Source organism: Chelon labrosus (assembly GCF_963514085.1).
Source record: "Chelon labrosus genome assembly, chromosome: 7".
NCBI classification, from domain to species: domain Eukaryota; kingdom Metazoa; phylum Chordata; class Actinopteri; order Mugiliformes; family Mugilidae; genus Chelon; species Chelon labrosus.
In genome coordinates this window covers 15,923,639-15,940,228 of record NC_140343.1, presented here as the reverse complement: position 1 = coordinate 15,940,228, position 16,590 = coordinate 15,923,639, and the positions used below count along the sequence as shown (strand labels likewise).

At 41.7% G+C, this 16,590-nt stretch overlaps 1 protein-coding gene across 1 annotated transcript in view; it reads right to left on the bottom strand.

Moving 5' to 3' along the window:
- ell (elongation factor RNA polymerase II) overlaps positions 1-16,590 on the bottom strand; it is a 32,838-nt gene that overhangs the window by 7,789 nt on the left and 8,459 nt on the right. The window contains exons 2-6 of the mRNA XM_084549124.1: positions 11,755-11,799; positions 4,830-4,951; positions 2,811-2,974; positions 1,600-1,850; positions 1,368-1,492 (exon numbers count right to left, since the gene is read on the bottom strand). Of these exons, the coding sequence (XP_084405250.1) occupies positions 1,368-1,492; positions 1,600-1,850; positions 2,811-2,974; positions 4,830-4,951; positions 11,755-11,799 (707 nt within the window). The remainder of the gene's footprint in view (positions 1-1,367; positions 1,493-1,599; positions 1,851-2,810; positions 2,975-4,829; positions 4,952-11,754; positions 11,800-16,590) is intronic.

Below are 16,590 nucleotides of genomic sequence, written 5' to 3'. Positions count from 1 at the left end.
CACATTCACTGTGGCATTGTTTCGACAAGCTTCTGCAATGTCACAAGATTTATTTCAATCAATTGTTGCATTCATTTTTTATCAAGATCTTGTATTGATGATGGGAGAGTCTGACCACTGTGCAAAGCCTTCTCCAGAACATCCCAAAGATTCTCAATGGGGTTAAGGTCTGGACTCTGTGGTGGCCAATCCATGTGTGAAAATGATGTCTCATGCTCCCTGAACCACTCTTTCACAATCTGAACCCCATGAATCCTGGCAATCTTGGAATATGCCCGTGAACATCAGGGAAGAAAAAAAATCCATTGATGTAATAACCTGGTCATTCAGTATATTCAGGTAGTCAGCTGACCTCATTCTTTGGACACATAATGTTGCTGAACCTAGACCTGAGCAACTGCAGCAACCCCAGATCATAGCATCGGGCGAGAGGTGGGGGTACACCCTGGACAGGTCGCCAGTCTATCGCAGGGCTAACACAGAGAGACAGACAACCATTCACACTCACGTGCACACCCACGGCCAATTTAGAATCACCAGTTAACCTAAGGAGCATGTCTTTGGATGGTGGGAGGAAGCCGGAGTATCCCTAGCAAATAGAAGCCTTTTTTTCCGGTTAGCCTCACTGTTTAGTGGTTTTCTTAAGGCTACACAGCTGTTCAGTCCCAATCCCTTGAGTTCCCATCGCACTGTATGTGTGAAAATGTTCTTATGCTCTCACTATTAAACATAGCCCTGAGTTCTACTGTTGTTTTTCTCAGATCCGATTTCACCAAGTACTTGAGTGATTGCCAATCACGATCAATCAGGATTTTTTTCCAACCACATTTCTTCCTTTAAGACGATGGTTCCCCACTATCCTTCCAGTTTTTAATAATGCATTGGACAGTTCTTAACCAAATTTTAGTAGTTTCTACAGTCTCCTTAGATGTTTTCACTACTTGATGCATGCCAATGATTTGTCCCTTCTCAAACAGACTAACATCTTTCCCACGACCACGGGATGTGTCTTTCAACATGGTTGTTTAGGAAATAAGAAGCTACTCATTGCATCAGTTGGGGTTAAATAACTTGTTGACAGCTGAAAGATGATCACCCATGAAGTAATTATCCAATAGGAGGCTAGTACCTATTTTCTTATTTCCTGTTAATAAAGTCAGTTTAAAAAAAAAATGTCGGTATGCCATGTCACCTAAAAAGAATAAAATTGTAAACCGTAAAATCAGCTAATCTGGCGCTGACTCACAACATCAGTGTTCAGCAGAAAAAGACATGACCTCTTAGAGGACAGTTGAGTGACGTAAGCATGGTCGTAACAAAGCACACACACACACACACAAACATCATATTTCTCATCTCCGACATACCTGAACTGAATTCTTTTGAGAAGCTGCTGGTCTCCCTCTGTGTAGCCAGGCCAGTCATTCTGAACTTCCTTATACAAAAAGTCCTTCAATGTGAAGGTGTTTTCTCTCCCATTCAGGTTTGCAACCTAGGAAAACAATGAGAACCATGGGTGAGTCTGCTAGATTCATCTAGATAATCTGCTGGGTTAACTCCATTGGGAGATTTAGTGAGTGAAACTACTAAGGGTGTAACCTGTTGCAGGTGGGTGTCCAGGGAGTCTTTGTCTAATGGCAAGAGGCCATCCTTCTGCAACCTGAGGATCAGCTCAGCCTTTCTGTAGGGCTTGAGGGCCAGCAGGTGTATGAGGCGATCTCGGAGCGGCCTGTGCTGAGTCGTGCTTTTCTTTAGTGTACTACTAGAGATGATGACAGGCCGAGATGTCCTCCGTAGGGGGGCGATATCTGAGAGGGCAGGTGCCGGTTTCCGGATCTGAACCTTCTTACCTGGGAGGAGTTACAGAAATAAGGGAAAAGGTCAGGTGGATTTCAAAATAAACAGTGTCGTGTGTTAAGAAAATACACATTTTGCTATTGACAATGACCTTAAGTTTCAATTTGCTATGTAAATGTGACATAATTTTTCCTTCTTTCTGGCTGGTGAGGTATGGATGGGTTGTCTGGGACAAGAGTGTAAATCCTTAAATAAAAAAATTGTTTGTTCATTTTACAGTTCATTTATTTTCCATTTATGAAGATTAGGTCAGTCAAGTATACTGCACTGCTACAATATGACTCATGTGACATTTTGTGCTTATTTTCTTAAGAAGAAAACGACAAGTGACCTCAAAACAAATATAGTCATTTCTGTCAGCATCTTTTAAGTCAGTTAAAGGTGACGGCAGCGAGAAGTTTCTGATGACTGACTCAAAAATAACGGACTGTGAACTGATCTTTACTGCTGCCACACACCAACTTACCAACTTTCAGCGCAAACACCAGTAATTATGGCCGGCTCCCACTGACAACGTTTTTTTCAGGTCATCTAGTGAGACGAATACACCGTTTGGTTCCACAGCACACGAGGACTAAACATTTTTTTCCACAGTGAATAGGCTTACAATAGATTTCTTTCTTCACAGGCAATGAGGCAAGGCTCCTGTGGCATTCTGCTGCAACTGTAGCATGCTGTGTGTTACAGTGCAGGTCGTCAGGAAGCGGATGAGTTATGTCTGAGACATTTCTACCTCTTTGTGTTTGAATTATATTCACAGTGGTTTAGAACAAAGAACATTAGCGTGTAATGTGGTGGATTATATTTTGGACCATTGAGGAAGTGCCATATGGGAGTTTGTATGGTCGAGGGATTCCTTCAGTGAGGTCCAGCCTGTTAACACACTGGAAATATTTCTTCTCACCAGCCAGTTAGAAAATGACCTCATCCTGTGTCGTATCATGTCTCCTCACCTACGTATCTTCCCCCAGGCTTGATGACGATGGCACTCCTACTCCGAGTCTCCTCCTCAACTTGGGCCATACTTTCCCTGGCCTTCTGGTAGGAGTCGTCTGTGGCACATACTGTGATCTTGTCCTGGATCCCACCCAAACAGTCCAGCTGAATGCTCCCTTCACTGCCAAAACAAAGAGGAAATGGTGTGAGAGGACGTAGAGGGAGAGTGAACAGAAGCCTTAAAGAGGAAAAAACTGAAAGGAAATGACTTTTATATGACAGTTATTTGATATCCGGCAATCACATTTCATTTTAGAGAATACAATTTTATAGCACTAAATCTAAATTCATCAGTACTGATTCAGAGTATTAACTTCATAGCCCATCTCTCCATTGCACACTCCTAACATCCATTAAATCCCCTGAGGGGACAACTATTATTTTTTCAATTTCCATCCAACTGTGGTTTCCCACAGTACGACTCACTGCCGCATCGAATCCCATTCTTTCCCGACTTTCCGGTTCTCTTTGATTCCCCTCCACTTTGATGAGGATTTGGCAGAAAATTAGATGGCGGTGGCACAGTCAGTGAAAGCCCAGCTCTGTCATTTTGGGTTCTAGGCTGCAACTTTAGGCTGATTAGGATCCAGTCAGAGATTCAAATGAACTCCACCTGACCCACTTGTTAAAAATACTTGTAGGATAATGGGGTCAGAAACTTGACAGAGAAGCACAAGATCCTCGTTGTTCCTCCTTCTGTCTTTCTACTTCCTCTTCGCCACGGACATCTGGTGGCTTTCAGTCGATTCAGTCAGCATTTTGCGTATATGTTAGGGTTACAGAAAACGATTAAGGTCACTGGGCTTGTGTCTTTTCTAGCTGATCATTTAAATTATTAAGAGTTCAAATCATAGACTGTATAAATATGGATAATGTGCCCCCAGTTCCCTGTATTGGCCAAACTGACGCTATTCTCCCGGGGATATGGACAGCGGCATCTTACAACTCTGGAGCCAGAATCTGTGCAGTACGGTCCGAGAGTGGAGCCACGCGGAGCCATGAGAAGCCACGTTATCGATGACCCGACCGCACTTTCACCTGACTCGCACGTGTTTTTGTTAAGTTAATACTACGCTCTGCTCTACCTCCACCAGTTACAAGGAAACGTTGGATTATACACTGTACTTATTTATTTATTTTTAACAACGAGACCACTTTACAGAGCGGATGGCATGGCAGCTGGTGGTCGCCATTATGTCACATCATGTTTCTATAGCGTCAAATAACTAAAACAAAACTTATCTAAAGAATTGTCATTTGAACATTCATCAGCGTTATATTAGCTAACTAAAGTGACAGAAATCATTCATGAAATTTATTTGATGTGTATTTTAGTGTTTTAGTCAGTAGTAGTAGCTAATACCTATATAATAATATATATATATATAGGTATAGGTAATAGCTTTGCCACGGCACATTTCTGGACCGTTCCTGTCTTATTTAGCAGCTGTGCAAAATCTGAAAAAACTTTCCTGTTCAATAAATCAGATTAGACAAATACTAGGTTATTAACATTAAAGCCTATTAATGGTATATCGGCTGAACACTGCACGCCACTTGGGCTGTATCCCCTTTTCATGTTTGACCAGGACAACATCATTTACCATTTGTACAGCCCTTAAACCTTAGAGTTTCATCTTTCCATTTTGTAACTGCTTCTTGGAGCCAAAGTCCCCATTATGTTCGTCAGTGGTGCCTGTAAAGCTTTTAACTGAGAGGCCTGGTCATTAACCTCAGGTCATAATTATGTCAAACAAACAGATTGCCTGCCTGAAAACACTCATTAGGAAATTTAACTGCAAAGAGTGCTGATTATATGCACGGAGCTTAAAAAGGTAATCAGTCACATTATTAATTATGTGTATTTGACATTACAAAGCAGCAAATGAGTATTTTCACAAAAGCCAAATAAGAGTAAGAAAAGACTACGATCAAGGAGAAAGAAGCACTGAATGTGATTCTGTGTTTGCTTTCACCTGGTGATGAACTGCTGGATGCAGTCGAAGCTGCCCTGGGGGTTATCTCTGCCCACATTCGACAGGTAGAAAGTAAAGGTTTGCAGTTCACTGGAATTTTCTGGCCGTGGTATTGAGATTTTCTGTTGAAGACAAAAACACCAACACATTAAATCAGCATTAGATCTAAATGCTTGAGGATTTCTAAAACAAATATCTGTGCATGATGTTTTTTTTTTAGACCTGCATTTTATTACCTTCTTAAAAAAAATGTTACTCCCCAGACAGACTACAGACTTCTGTGCTGCTAGTATTCTACTCAATATTTGTAGATTGCAGATATCAACACGGTGCACCTTGAAAACTAGGCCCTGCCTAGGCAAAGCAGTGAGTAGGCGTCAGGCTTTTTCTTGGGAAAATCAAAAAACACTGAAAATAAAACACATCTAAGTGCACAACCTCGTCTTTCTTCCAGCTTATATGTAGCACTGCAGTGTTTTAATCACATTCCCAACATGTAATTGAGGAAACCGTTAAATTACTGTAGCAGAAGATCTATGACAGGTATTTCTGCAGTCTGTGGCTCCTGACACGGTTATGCATATCCCGTTTCAACCCTATAATTACCTTCGTCCAGCACTACAGGTGTTCCTTTTTAAAGACTGCGGAGGAAGTGGAGCTAACCACCGTCAAGCCTTAGCTGCTAAACCCGACAAACATCTAATCATAGGCAAGCGGCTGGACACTTTAACCTTGGGTTAGAATGGCTGTTTAAATGGAAGCAATGTTTTGACAACTGACAACTGAATCAAATGCTGCTTTCTTATTTTAAAATAGACGTTGCACAACTAAAATGAGCCGTTTGAAAAAGTGTGATGCTCTTAATGCAGTGCAAAGAAGTATTTTGGTAATCTTAAAGAGCAGGGTGAAAGAGGAAGCAAAAAAACATGTGTAGACACTGAAACCTTGCCTTAGCACATTTCGGATTCTTCCTCAAAATCGTTTCTTTAGCCAGTAAATTAAAGGAAGAATTGATTTAACGACCCTGGACAGCAATCGCCAATAAAAGTACGTTTAGAATGAGATTAAATCCATTCAGAGGGCTAATAACCAAGACTGATCATCACACTGAGCCAGTAAATTACAGAAATTAGCCAAGTTACCGGTTAGTTTTGGATCGCCAGCTTAGGGAGCAATTCATCGCTAGAGAACAGACCTAACTAGATCATAATCTTAGTCTGTGGCTTTTTCCTCAGTGCCGGAAGTGATGTGTGACCTGACTGTACCCTGGTCTTCCAAACACACATGAAAACTTAAAACGTCGTTCAAGTCGTGATATAAACTATCATAGTACGGGTGTATATCCTAATATAGTGTATTTTACATAATCTGCTTTATCTCAATTACGAGACGTTTGCACCAGAACACAACATTGCATGGTGGAAATGATGATGCGTTGGTAAGTTCACACTTATTTATCATTGCAGGAGGTGATGAAAGCGTGTCAGCGGGAGTAGAAAAACATTTCTGAACCCATCACAGAGGACATCCTGAACCACTACCGAGATACCAATCCATCTCCAGCCATCTCTGGGTAACCTGATACCTAAACATTAATAATAAAGAGCAAGAACATTCAGTACTTGTAATGTTGCGCCGACCTGTCCCTTGCACAACAGGCACTACACCTAAACAGCATCCTTCACTAAGGCCTACAACACATGAAGCTACTGGAAGTCGGCGCTAGAAACAAGGAGGGAGGATAGCCGATGTTGTTACACCATCATCTACATATTCACTTTTATCTCTACAATAAAACATGGTCAACGGCAAACAGACAAAGAAAAACACACTCTCTATGCCAAACAAACAAGGCATAATCCAGAATAAGGAGCATTGCGAATGTTGCTGGAGACTGCAAAGGTACCAGCTACACCCAAACTAAGACGCATTAGTGGTATACGATACATAACATGGCAGTTTGAGAACATGAAATGTTTGTCTGTGAAAAAGAGGCTCAAGTGTTGCTATGTTTACATGGATCCAGCTAATAATCTGAATAACATCCCAATCAGACTGAAAACGCATCATGTAACCTCCTTATTGAGAACAGACTGGCTTGTTTGGGAGGAATATTCAATTGGATTGAGGGGTGTAGTGAAAACCTTTAATAATCTGATCAATAGGAGAATATTAGCAACCCTGGCCAAGCTCGATCTGGTTGCTTTTCTCTGGCTAGAATTAATACCTTCTTTGCCCCAAGTGGGGTAAACGCTAGTTCTACTTAACGAATTCTGTGTAGTCAAAGTTTGGAAAAAAACATCTTCCCCTTGCACAATATTTCCAGCACAATGACACTGCACAGCAGTCAGACGGGCGTGTCATGTGATGAATTACACATATTATTGGATCATTTCACTTGGCATCCATGTAAAAATATATGTTTTTCAGGTTGAAGAAATATTGTTGACATAAACACATGGAATTATAAAAGCTGCTTTTCGTCAATTATACATTTGACTTATAAAAAACATGTATCTCGTTTATAAGAAAAGACAGAGGACGCAGGGAGACTGTGTGAATTCAGATATAATTAAGATGCAGAGGAACCGAGTGAAAGGCGGCGCACAGGGGAGTGACTCAGTTGACTCACTGACTCACACTGTGGAGAATGAAAAAGTGAAAAGAGGCTCCTCCACACCAAATGGCTTGGGCTCCGGTTTTAACGTATGAGTGTTGAAACCACTCTGCGTATACGGCAACTTACTCATCCATGAAAGAGCACAGTTTCTAAAGAAATGGATGGTGGATAGTGATGATCCATTACATGCAACCTTGTTTGTCATTAGTGAGTGTGTCTACAGTGCATCTGGACTACTAAAGGAATATGTGTACACTTTGAGTGACTATTTTCTGAAAAATGATTTAATGCAATATTCATTCATTCGTTCATTCATCTTCTTTAACCACTTTGTCTGGGCTGGAGCCTATCCCAGTTGTAATCAGGCGAGAGGCGGGTTACGCCCTGAACGGGTCGCCAGTTTATCGCAGGGCTTAATGCAATATTATAATATTATAAAAAGTTTGATCAGGACCAGATCCATGAGGTTAAATGTGTGCAGTTTTGCAGCTTTATTGCTATGATGATATGTGTCCGTGTCTGTGAATGTCTCAATTCAAGCACAACCATCATAACATTAATTTATTCTATACCCCATGAACTTGTACATCGTAAAGATCTGAAAAGCACAAGTGGTTCTAGTTTGTCCGGAGAACTTCATACAGCACAAACAGGAGTAATGCATATGCAGATACTGTAACATCAAGCTCACATTTCTTTGTTAACCTTAAATACTGTTTCCTCTAAATAAAGACTAAATCTAAAGCATAGTTAATAAGTTTAAATTGCAAATTAAAAACCGTCCACACAAGTCTTTCTCAGAGATTCGAGAGGCGGTAGTCTCAGAGCCCAGACAAACAGAGTAGTGCAAAAAAAAGCAGAAAAGCACACGGAGAGAAGTGCATTTTCAACGGGCTGTCCATCACCAGCTTGTTCTGCAGCCGCTAGTCTCATCTATCTCTGCATAGCATTTAGAAAACAATACCGCTTTTCAAGCTGGGGCTCTTAAAGCGGGCCAACCCCCACGCACTTTGTCTGGCCTCTCTTTCCAAGGCGAGGGGCGAGGAAAGGAGCAAAGACCAGCAAAAGAGGAATCAAGTCAGTCAGAGAGTCTCTGACACGCCGAGATAACAACACAATGTCAGCAGTCCGAATTAATGACCCTAAAAACATTGTGGAAAAATCTTCACTGTGAATTTGTTGACACAATCTAGTGCTGAATAGAGGAAATGCTGTATGTCTGACAAAATGTTGTATGTGGCAGTAAAAAAAATAAGAAAATGCAAGAACATCAACAACATGGAGAGATCAAGAGAAAACGGCTGATTTTTCAAGTCATCCAGAGAGTTTTCTTGCCATCTTCCTCCTAGTTCAAATCAGATTAAACTGTTGTTCACAAGCTTGACTAGTGTCACCACACTTCAGAATCTACAACCGATGTTGGCAATATGTCTGCAAAGATTCCCAATCATCTAGTTCAGGGGATATCCAAAAAACAAAGCTAAAACAAAGGCAGCTGGGCTTGTTTCTCCACTCATCCAAGCAGCTTCTTCAGTTCTAAATGGACTACACTTCCACAAACGTTCCACAGATCAGCTTGGAAAATGTCACCAGTCTTTATAATACTCTTAATAAAAACCTAAATTTCAATGTTGTCAATTAGAACGGAAGATGCTGCCTGGATAAGTTGTGCAATGTCAGAGAAAGAGCAAATCAGAAACAAACAGCAGTTCAGAGTAATAGGTAAAGATCAACTCCATAGGCAAACAACATGAGTATAGTATGAATCACAGCTCACAAATCCCCAAACTGTACCAAATGACAGAGCTACACACATAATATGAAAATGTGACTGCAAGGAGGAATTATTATTTCATTATTTTTTTTTTTTTTTATGCAGCGCATGTTTGTGTTTTTAGAAACACAAATCAAAAGGTGTCAAACCAACCGTTTTTAGTCTCTCCTTTCTAAAAGGTGCGCGTGTATGTGCAAACTTTGTCAGCGCTCAGAGAAAGCAGCACCAGATGAATGAATGTGAGTGAATGAATGTGGGTTCTCGTTGTGACAGCCAGGCCATCTGTTCTGTAATTCAGCCACTTTCACACTTCTGACTAGGATTCTCATCTCAACAGTAACAGATTTTTTCCCCTCGAGGTAGGCCGTTGCATCAATACATTTCATTACTTTTAATAGCCTGAAATGATCAGATAATAAACAGCAAGTGTATCTGTGACATGCGTGTGCAACCTCTATTTGTTCAACACATTTCAATGGCTATAAAAAGGAGGCGATTTAAGGCCAGCTGACGACCATCTTTCTGCATTCTTATATATTTATCCGGCTACATAGAAAAAGTCAGCTTCCCAGAACAGACATGTTGGTGGAAATCAAAAGGATTCTTATAAAAATTGTAAAAGAATTGCACTTGGTGGAAAAGCAGCGAGTGAAAGATGGAGTCTGGCTCCAGTGTTTGGCAGTGCACAGATCCCAGTTCTACACAGAAATATTGACAGGAGGAAGGAAGCATCAGGAGCGCAAAGACAGCTAGAGGAGGTTGTTGCAGAATGAAAAGCACTCCCGGCATTTTGTTAACACTCAATAAAAACATGTTGCCAAGAGAGGCTATCTGAAATTACAACTTCTACTGTAAAATGCAGAATTGACAGAACTGGGCTACACCAATGATCATGTCCAATAACTGACAGGGACGGACAATGAAGAAAATATGATGCAATCGGAATTTGGTATTTGGAAAGCAGGTGTACCGGGAGGGATGAAATGTTTTCAGTGAATAGCCTAAGCAACAACCTGTGTTGAGGTCTGGGAAGGATGAGATGTGGGCTGATGTTGTGTGTCCATGGGTTTCTGACATGTCAGTTAACCGCTTGTGTATCGACGGGTTATATTTTTCCGTGTGTGCTTGTAATGAAAACGCTAGAAACGATTCCTCTAGTGAGCATTGTGACCTTGTTGACATAATGACATTGATGTATTACCAATACAATGTTTGGACGCAGCAGGCCAATCCAATGTCAATCCAACCTGAAGCTTGTCAGTACAGAAGCGCAAAAAGACCGTCTATGCATGTCAGGCTGGGCAGGCTCACACTTGTTAAGCCTGCCTTTTGCCCTTGCCGGAAGCAGTTGCCTGTGCAGAGAATGCTTGCGAGTGTGAGAGCATTTATTGTCTTTGTGGCGACGGCTAATTGCTGATATAGGGAATACTCGCACTCATGTTTGAGTTTTGTTGTGATCGTACACAAGCAGGTACCAGCTGCATAAAAAGAGGCAGGATCCTTGGTCCACATTCTAAGACGTTAAAATACAAAACAAATCTGCTGCCTATCTTATTAGTACTCTGTGTAGTTTCTACGCTTTGCCAATCTTGCGAATTCATTATTACAGTAAATAAGGAAGGCAGGCAGCAGCAGGTAGGGGTGGATTTAGCTTTGCTGCAAGCGTGAATACCAGCAATATAAACACAGTCAGCTCTGAATACTTTCTGTTTACTTAACTGCTAATTTATTTACTTGCTTTATGAAACATATGCAGTAATGCTGCGCGTACGAATCGTTCCGATTTTTAAAAACCTCTGAAGCACGAGAGCATCAAAAACAACAACTCTCAACAATGTGCTGCATTCCGGAGAAGTCTAACAGAGAGAAATGCATTAAGATCAAATGGCCAAGGTTTCTACTATGGGCAGAAACATGAGTGTGCTGACACAGAGTAGAACATGATCCTGCTTTTATCCGACTATATAATAACTTATGAAGAACAAAGCCAGTGGACCTGACTCTGACAGCGGCTTCAGTGTATTTTTTTCTGCCATGCAAGAGATGTTGTGGGGTCAAACTGTCATTTGGCATTTTTAAGAGGTAAAGCAAAACAAACCCAACTGTGTCGCCAGCAGCAGGAGAGGCTTGCCTGAAGAGGCCTGACAGACGTGCATTAAGGTCAAGCATTGCTGACGCTGCACATGACACGATGGCAAAAAGGACATCATTAAATTTAGGACAGCTTTGCCAGCATCTTTCTTGCCGATTTCTAAAGCAGACACTTTAAAACGTGACGCTGAAGTGTCACGCAGGAGGAGAAAGGCAGATGACACATGTTGAAATCTCTGCGCGTGTCAGCTGGTGTATGAATGTACTCTTAAAATCTGATGTGTGTTGCATGTCTTTATCAAGGTTCAATTTTAAAATTGCTGTCATTCAGAAAGCACATCTGAGAAAAAAAAAACTGTAGTGATACTGTATGAAAAATCCCCGTTAACATAAACTGTAGCATGCAGATAGAAAGTGGGATGAAGGGAATATGTTCTTACCCCTTGGTTTCCATTAAATCTGATCAACGGTCGTGAAGACAGGACCTGCAAAAAACAGAAAACAAAGGTTTTAACATTTTTTTCCCCCCACGGTAAACACATTATGATAATCATTTTATTTTCCAAGAAAGATCACACAGGTTTGTGTGGATTTTAAATAGTTAAATGAGAAAAAGAACAACAAATAACTGGCTGTATGCTGAAGCTTTTAGGCATGTGCCGAGGGCCACATTAAAGTTGCATCATTTAGAGAACCGGTCTATCATTTTTGTACCATGTGTAACCCATTTCTGCAGGCCAAGTTTACTACCAGGAACCATTTGCTTTTGTCATTTACCAGAAACCAATTCCAGTTTTGGTTCAGTGTTTACTTCCCATCCATCAAGGCTTTACCAGCACAAATCTCTCACATCTGTGAGAACTGTTTGTATCACACTGAAACGTTCCTTCCGATTGCTGAGGTTTTCTCTGCCAGATGACACTTCTGATAACACAAGAGCTGAGCAACACTTTTACTTTCAATTAATTTTCATTCTCAAGCTTTGAAACAGAAACTACAGTTTGCAGTATATACACGCAGTATCTCACATTTTTGTAAATATTTCAGTATATCTTTTCACAGGACAACACTGAAGATATGACACAATGTAAAGCAGTCAGTGTACTGCTCGTATAACAGTGTCCACTCAAAACAACTCAACAACACATTATTGTCTAAACCGCTGGCAACAAAAGTGAGTATGCCCCCAAGTGAAAATGTCCAAATTGTGCCCAATTAGCCATTTTCCCTCCCCGGTGTCATGTGCCTTGTTAGTGTCACAGGGTCTCAGATGTGAATGGGGAGCAGCTGTGTTAAATTTTTTGTTATCGATCTCACATACCGGTCACTGGAAGTTCAACATGGCACCTCATGGCAAAGCACTCTCTGAGGATCTGAAAAAAGGAATTGCTGCTCTACATAAGGATGGCCTAGGCTATAAGAAGATTGCCAACCCCCTGAAACTGAGCTGCAGCACGGGGGCCAAAACCATAAAGAGGTTTAAAAGGACAGGTTCCACTCAGAACAGGCCTCGCCGTGGTCGACCAAAGAAGTTGAGTGCGCGCTGCAGAGGTTGAAGGGGTGGGGGGGTCAGCCTGGAGACCATACGCCGCACACTGCATCAAATTGGTCTGCATGGCTGTCGTCCCAGAAGGGAACCCCCTTCTAAAGACGATGCACAAGAAAGCCCGCAAACAGCTTGCTGAAGACAAGCAGACTAAGGACATGGATTACTGGCACCATGTCCTGTGGTCTGATGACACCAAGATAAACTCAACTTTGGTTGAGATGGCGTCAAGCGTGTGTGGCGGCAACCAGGGGTGGAGTACAAAGACAAGTGTGGCTTGCCTACAGTGAAGCATGGTGGTGGGAGTGTCATGGTTTGGGGCTGCATGAGTGCTGTCAGCACTGGGGCGCTACAGTTCATTGACGAAACCATGAATGCCAACACGTACTGTGACATACTGAAGCAGAGCATGATCCCCTCTCTTCGGAAACTGGGCCGCACGGCATTATTTCAACATGATAACGACCCCAAACACACCACCAAGACAAACACTGCCTTGTTAAAGAAACTGACGGAAAAGGTGATGGATTGGCCAAGCATGTCTCCAGACCTAAACCGTATTGAGCATCTGTGGGACATCGTCATACGGAAGGTGGAGGATCTTAAAGTCTCTAACATCCACCAGCTCCATGATGTTGTCATGGAGCAGTGGAAGGGGATTCCAGTGGCACCCTGTGAAGCTCTAGTGAACTCCATGCCCAAAAGAGTTAATGCAGTGCTGGAAAATAATGGTGGCCACACAAAATATTGACACGAGGCACAATCTGGACATTTTCACTTAGGGGTGCACTCAGTTTTGTCAGATGGATGCCGTCACAGGTAGCTTGTTGTCTGCCTAGCTATCAGCTCTCGGCCTCACCTCTACTCATGCTCTACTTCCTTGCCCAATTTTTTTTAATTAGCTAGGAGCTACTCAGAGTGAGGCACTGCCAAGGCGGTGACGGCCTGAGCCACCACGCTGAGCTTCAAAATATCTCTTTATTAAACCCCAAGGGTGACCTCCTGGGGGTTCATTCAGATACAGGTCTGGCTCACACCAAAACTGAATCTTTGGGTTTTGGACATCATTTTCTAGACTAAATGATTTATCATTAAATGAGAACACGTGGATAAGAACTTGTACTCACAGAGCAAATCAAATCAGAGCTTAACGCACCCAGCTGCTGTCAGTTTGAATGTGCTCCGAACAATCGGCAATTATTATTGGCTGTTAAGGTGATCTCTGACCTCTATAACAGCCAATCTAAAAAGTCAATCAGGACGCAAATATTTTGAGATACTTGATAATTTCCTGGAGCACACCCAAACTGGACTCAAGACTGATGTTATGGCTGCTGGACCTGGGCAGGGGAACATAGAGGCCTCACGTCCCCAGAGGAAGTACCACAAAGCTGATTTTTGAAAAACCGGTTAAATAATGACTACGTCTGTTGCAACATTAATTTACACATATTGGTACTTAAGCAAAATCTTAAGTACCAATACTTTCTGACACATTCACCAATTTTGCCACTACTCCGATAAGTGGTAAAAATTTTGTGTTGGTAACATATTGTCACACAATACAGATACAGCAAACACAATACTCACTGTTCTGGCCAAAATGATTGCATAGGCAATTATCTCACCAAGCTAAATTTGGTAAACTATTTCACTAGTTTAATATCCTATCTTTAGACCTAAGGTTGTGCCTTGTAATAATTTCTGATGATGTTTACAAGCCTTATGTTTCAAATAATCTTCCACTCTCGAGTGTGCATGGTTTCCATTTCTCTCTCCTCTCTCTCTCTCTTTCACTCTCACTCTCCTTCACAGTTTGACAACGGTCCAAGCTTGGTCGAGAGAACTATTGTGAAGGAGAGTATGCCGACACAAGGTGACCCATATGGACAGACATCAAATTACAGGTTTGACTAACAGAAGTGTGCACAGACATGTACAGTCCTCAAAGGACAGATCACGACTGGTAATCCTCTGAGTTGCCAACAGGGTCACATTTTTGTAGAAACTTGGTAACAGTTATTGGAAGGAGTGCCATGAAATCTGGTACAGATATCTATGATTCCCAGTGGATTAACAACAATGACTGGTGATACCCTGAGTTTTGCTGGGGCACCAACAACAGGCAAATGTTCTCAGTTATGCTGTGAAATGACTTAACAGCTCTCAGATGAACTGGCACAAGATGCGTGCAGACATTTTTTGTTTTCTGGTATTTACTGGATAAAAGACAGACTTTTTCTGTTGCTCCACAATGAAGTTGCCGTTTGTCGTTATGAATTTTATTATGGATGGATCACATGTAGGCATTCATGTCCTTAATCCAAGGAGTTTGTCTAGTACCGCTTTGTGACACATACCTGCAAAACAAGTGCCATCTACCTCCGGGCTACTCTTCTTATTGCTAATTAGCAAACATTTGCATGGTTAACGGTTTAATGCTGAAACATTTCCACTGAGCACGGTGCCATACTAGCTGCAGAACTTAACTCAAAGTACCCCTCCCCCCAAATACAAAATCACAGATCCTCTAGCATATAGTCATGACCTGACTGACCACTGTAGACATGACTTGGGCTGGATATCACTCCCAATTTTCTGAATGGTGTCGATTCAAATCACATACTAAACTTTTAGTTTTGGAACAAATGATTTCACAGATCTGTGGTGTTTCCAAGACATTTTATGTCAAGTTGGCACATCTCTCATATGGCTTTGCTTAAGTCAAACTCTTCTCCGTCACCTTGAAGAGCCAACTCTGTAAAAGCAGTTCTGCTTGCCTAAACTTTTCTGGCTTAAACTATGACATTAGACTACAGGGGAGGCAGGGAGGAGAGGATAAGGCTCCTGGTTCATTTTGTCTTGACGGCAAATGGCTGTTTCATTTTCTCCTGAACTCTGCACACCCAGAGCCTATCCAGGAACACCAGGCCTTTCATGGAGCCACGCGCCCTGGTCTAACCCTGCAATGTTTTACGCAGCACCGGTTTTAGCACTCCCCCTACCCCTCCCAGCACTGCTAACATAGTGCTACCCTCAGCCTGTTCATTTGAATGGGCTGCTGACATGTCACTATTCTCTGGGACCCGAGCCCAGAATGTTCCACAGAGCTAACCTTCGGGACAGAATATGGGTCCTGACCATGGATCGAGGCCGCGGATGTTCCCACACGCTGCCAACCTGCTACAGAAAAGGGATCAGCTGGACATAGCTTGGACTTGTAGTCAAGCAGCTGGAGACAAACTGATGACAATGTTGTTCAAGTCTTTGTCCTACGAAATAAAAGCCTGCCTACTGACTGTACTGTTCCCTGGAGTATAAACAACACAAATAGCAAATAGCATTCAAATTCCTACATTTTTAATCATACTACAATCAAAGTCTTTGTAGTATGATAACAATAACTTAATAATAGTCACAACTGCACATCAGAACAACAATGCAGTAGTTTTTGAGACTTCAAAGTTACTTACGAAAGAAAAACTGTTTAAACACTGGATTGGACCAGTTAGTATAACAACCTCATGATAATATCCATTTATATACTCCGCAGCCATTAAATGTATTCGATAATCTTCCTCAGCAAAAGTTTCCCTATATGTCAATGAACTATAGATGTTCGTATATTTATTTTGTTTCCAGTGTACTCCTGAAAAAGCCAAAAAATAAGATTTGAGCTTGTAAACCTTGTTAACCAATTAGAAATCTAGCATCAAACCTTGCTCAGGTT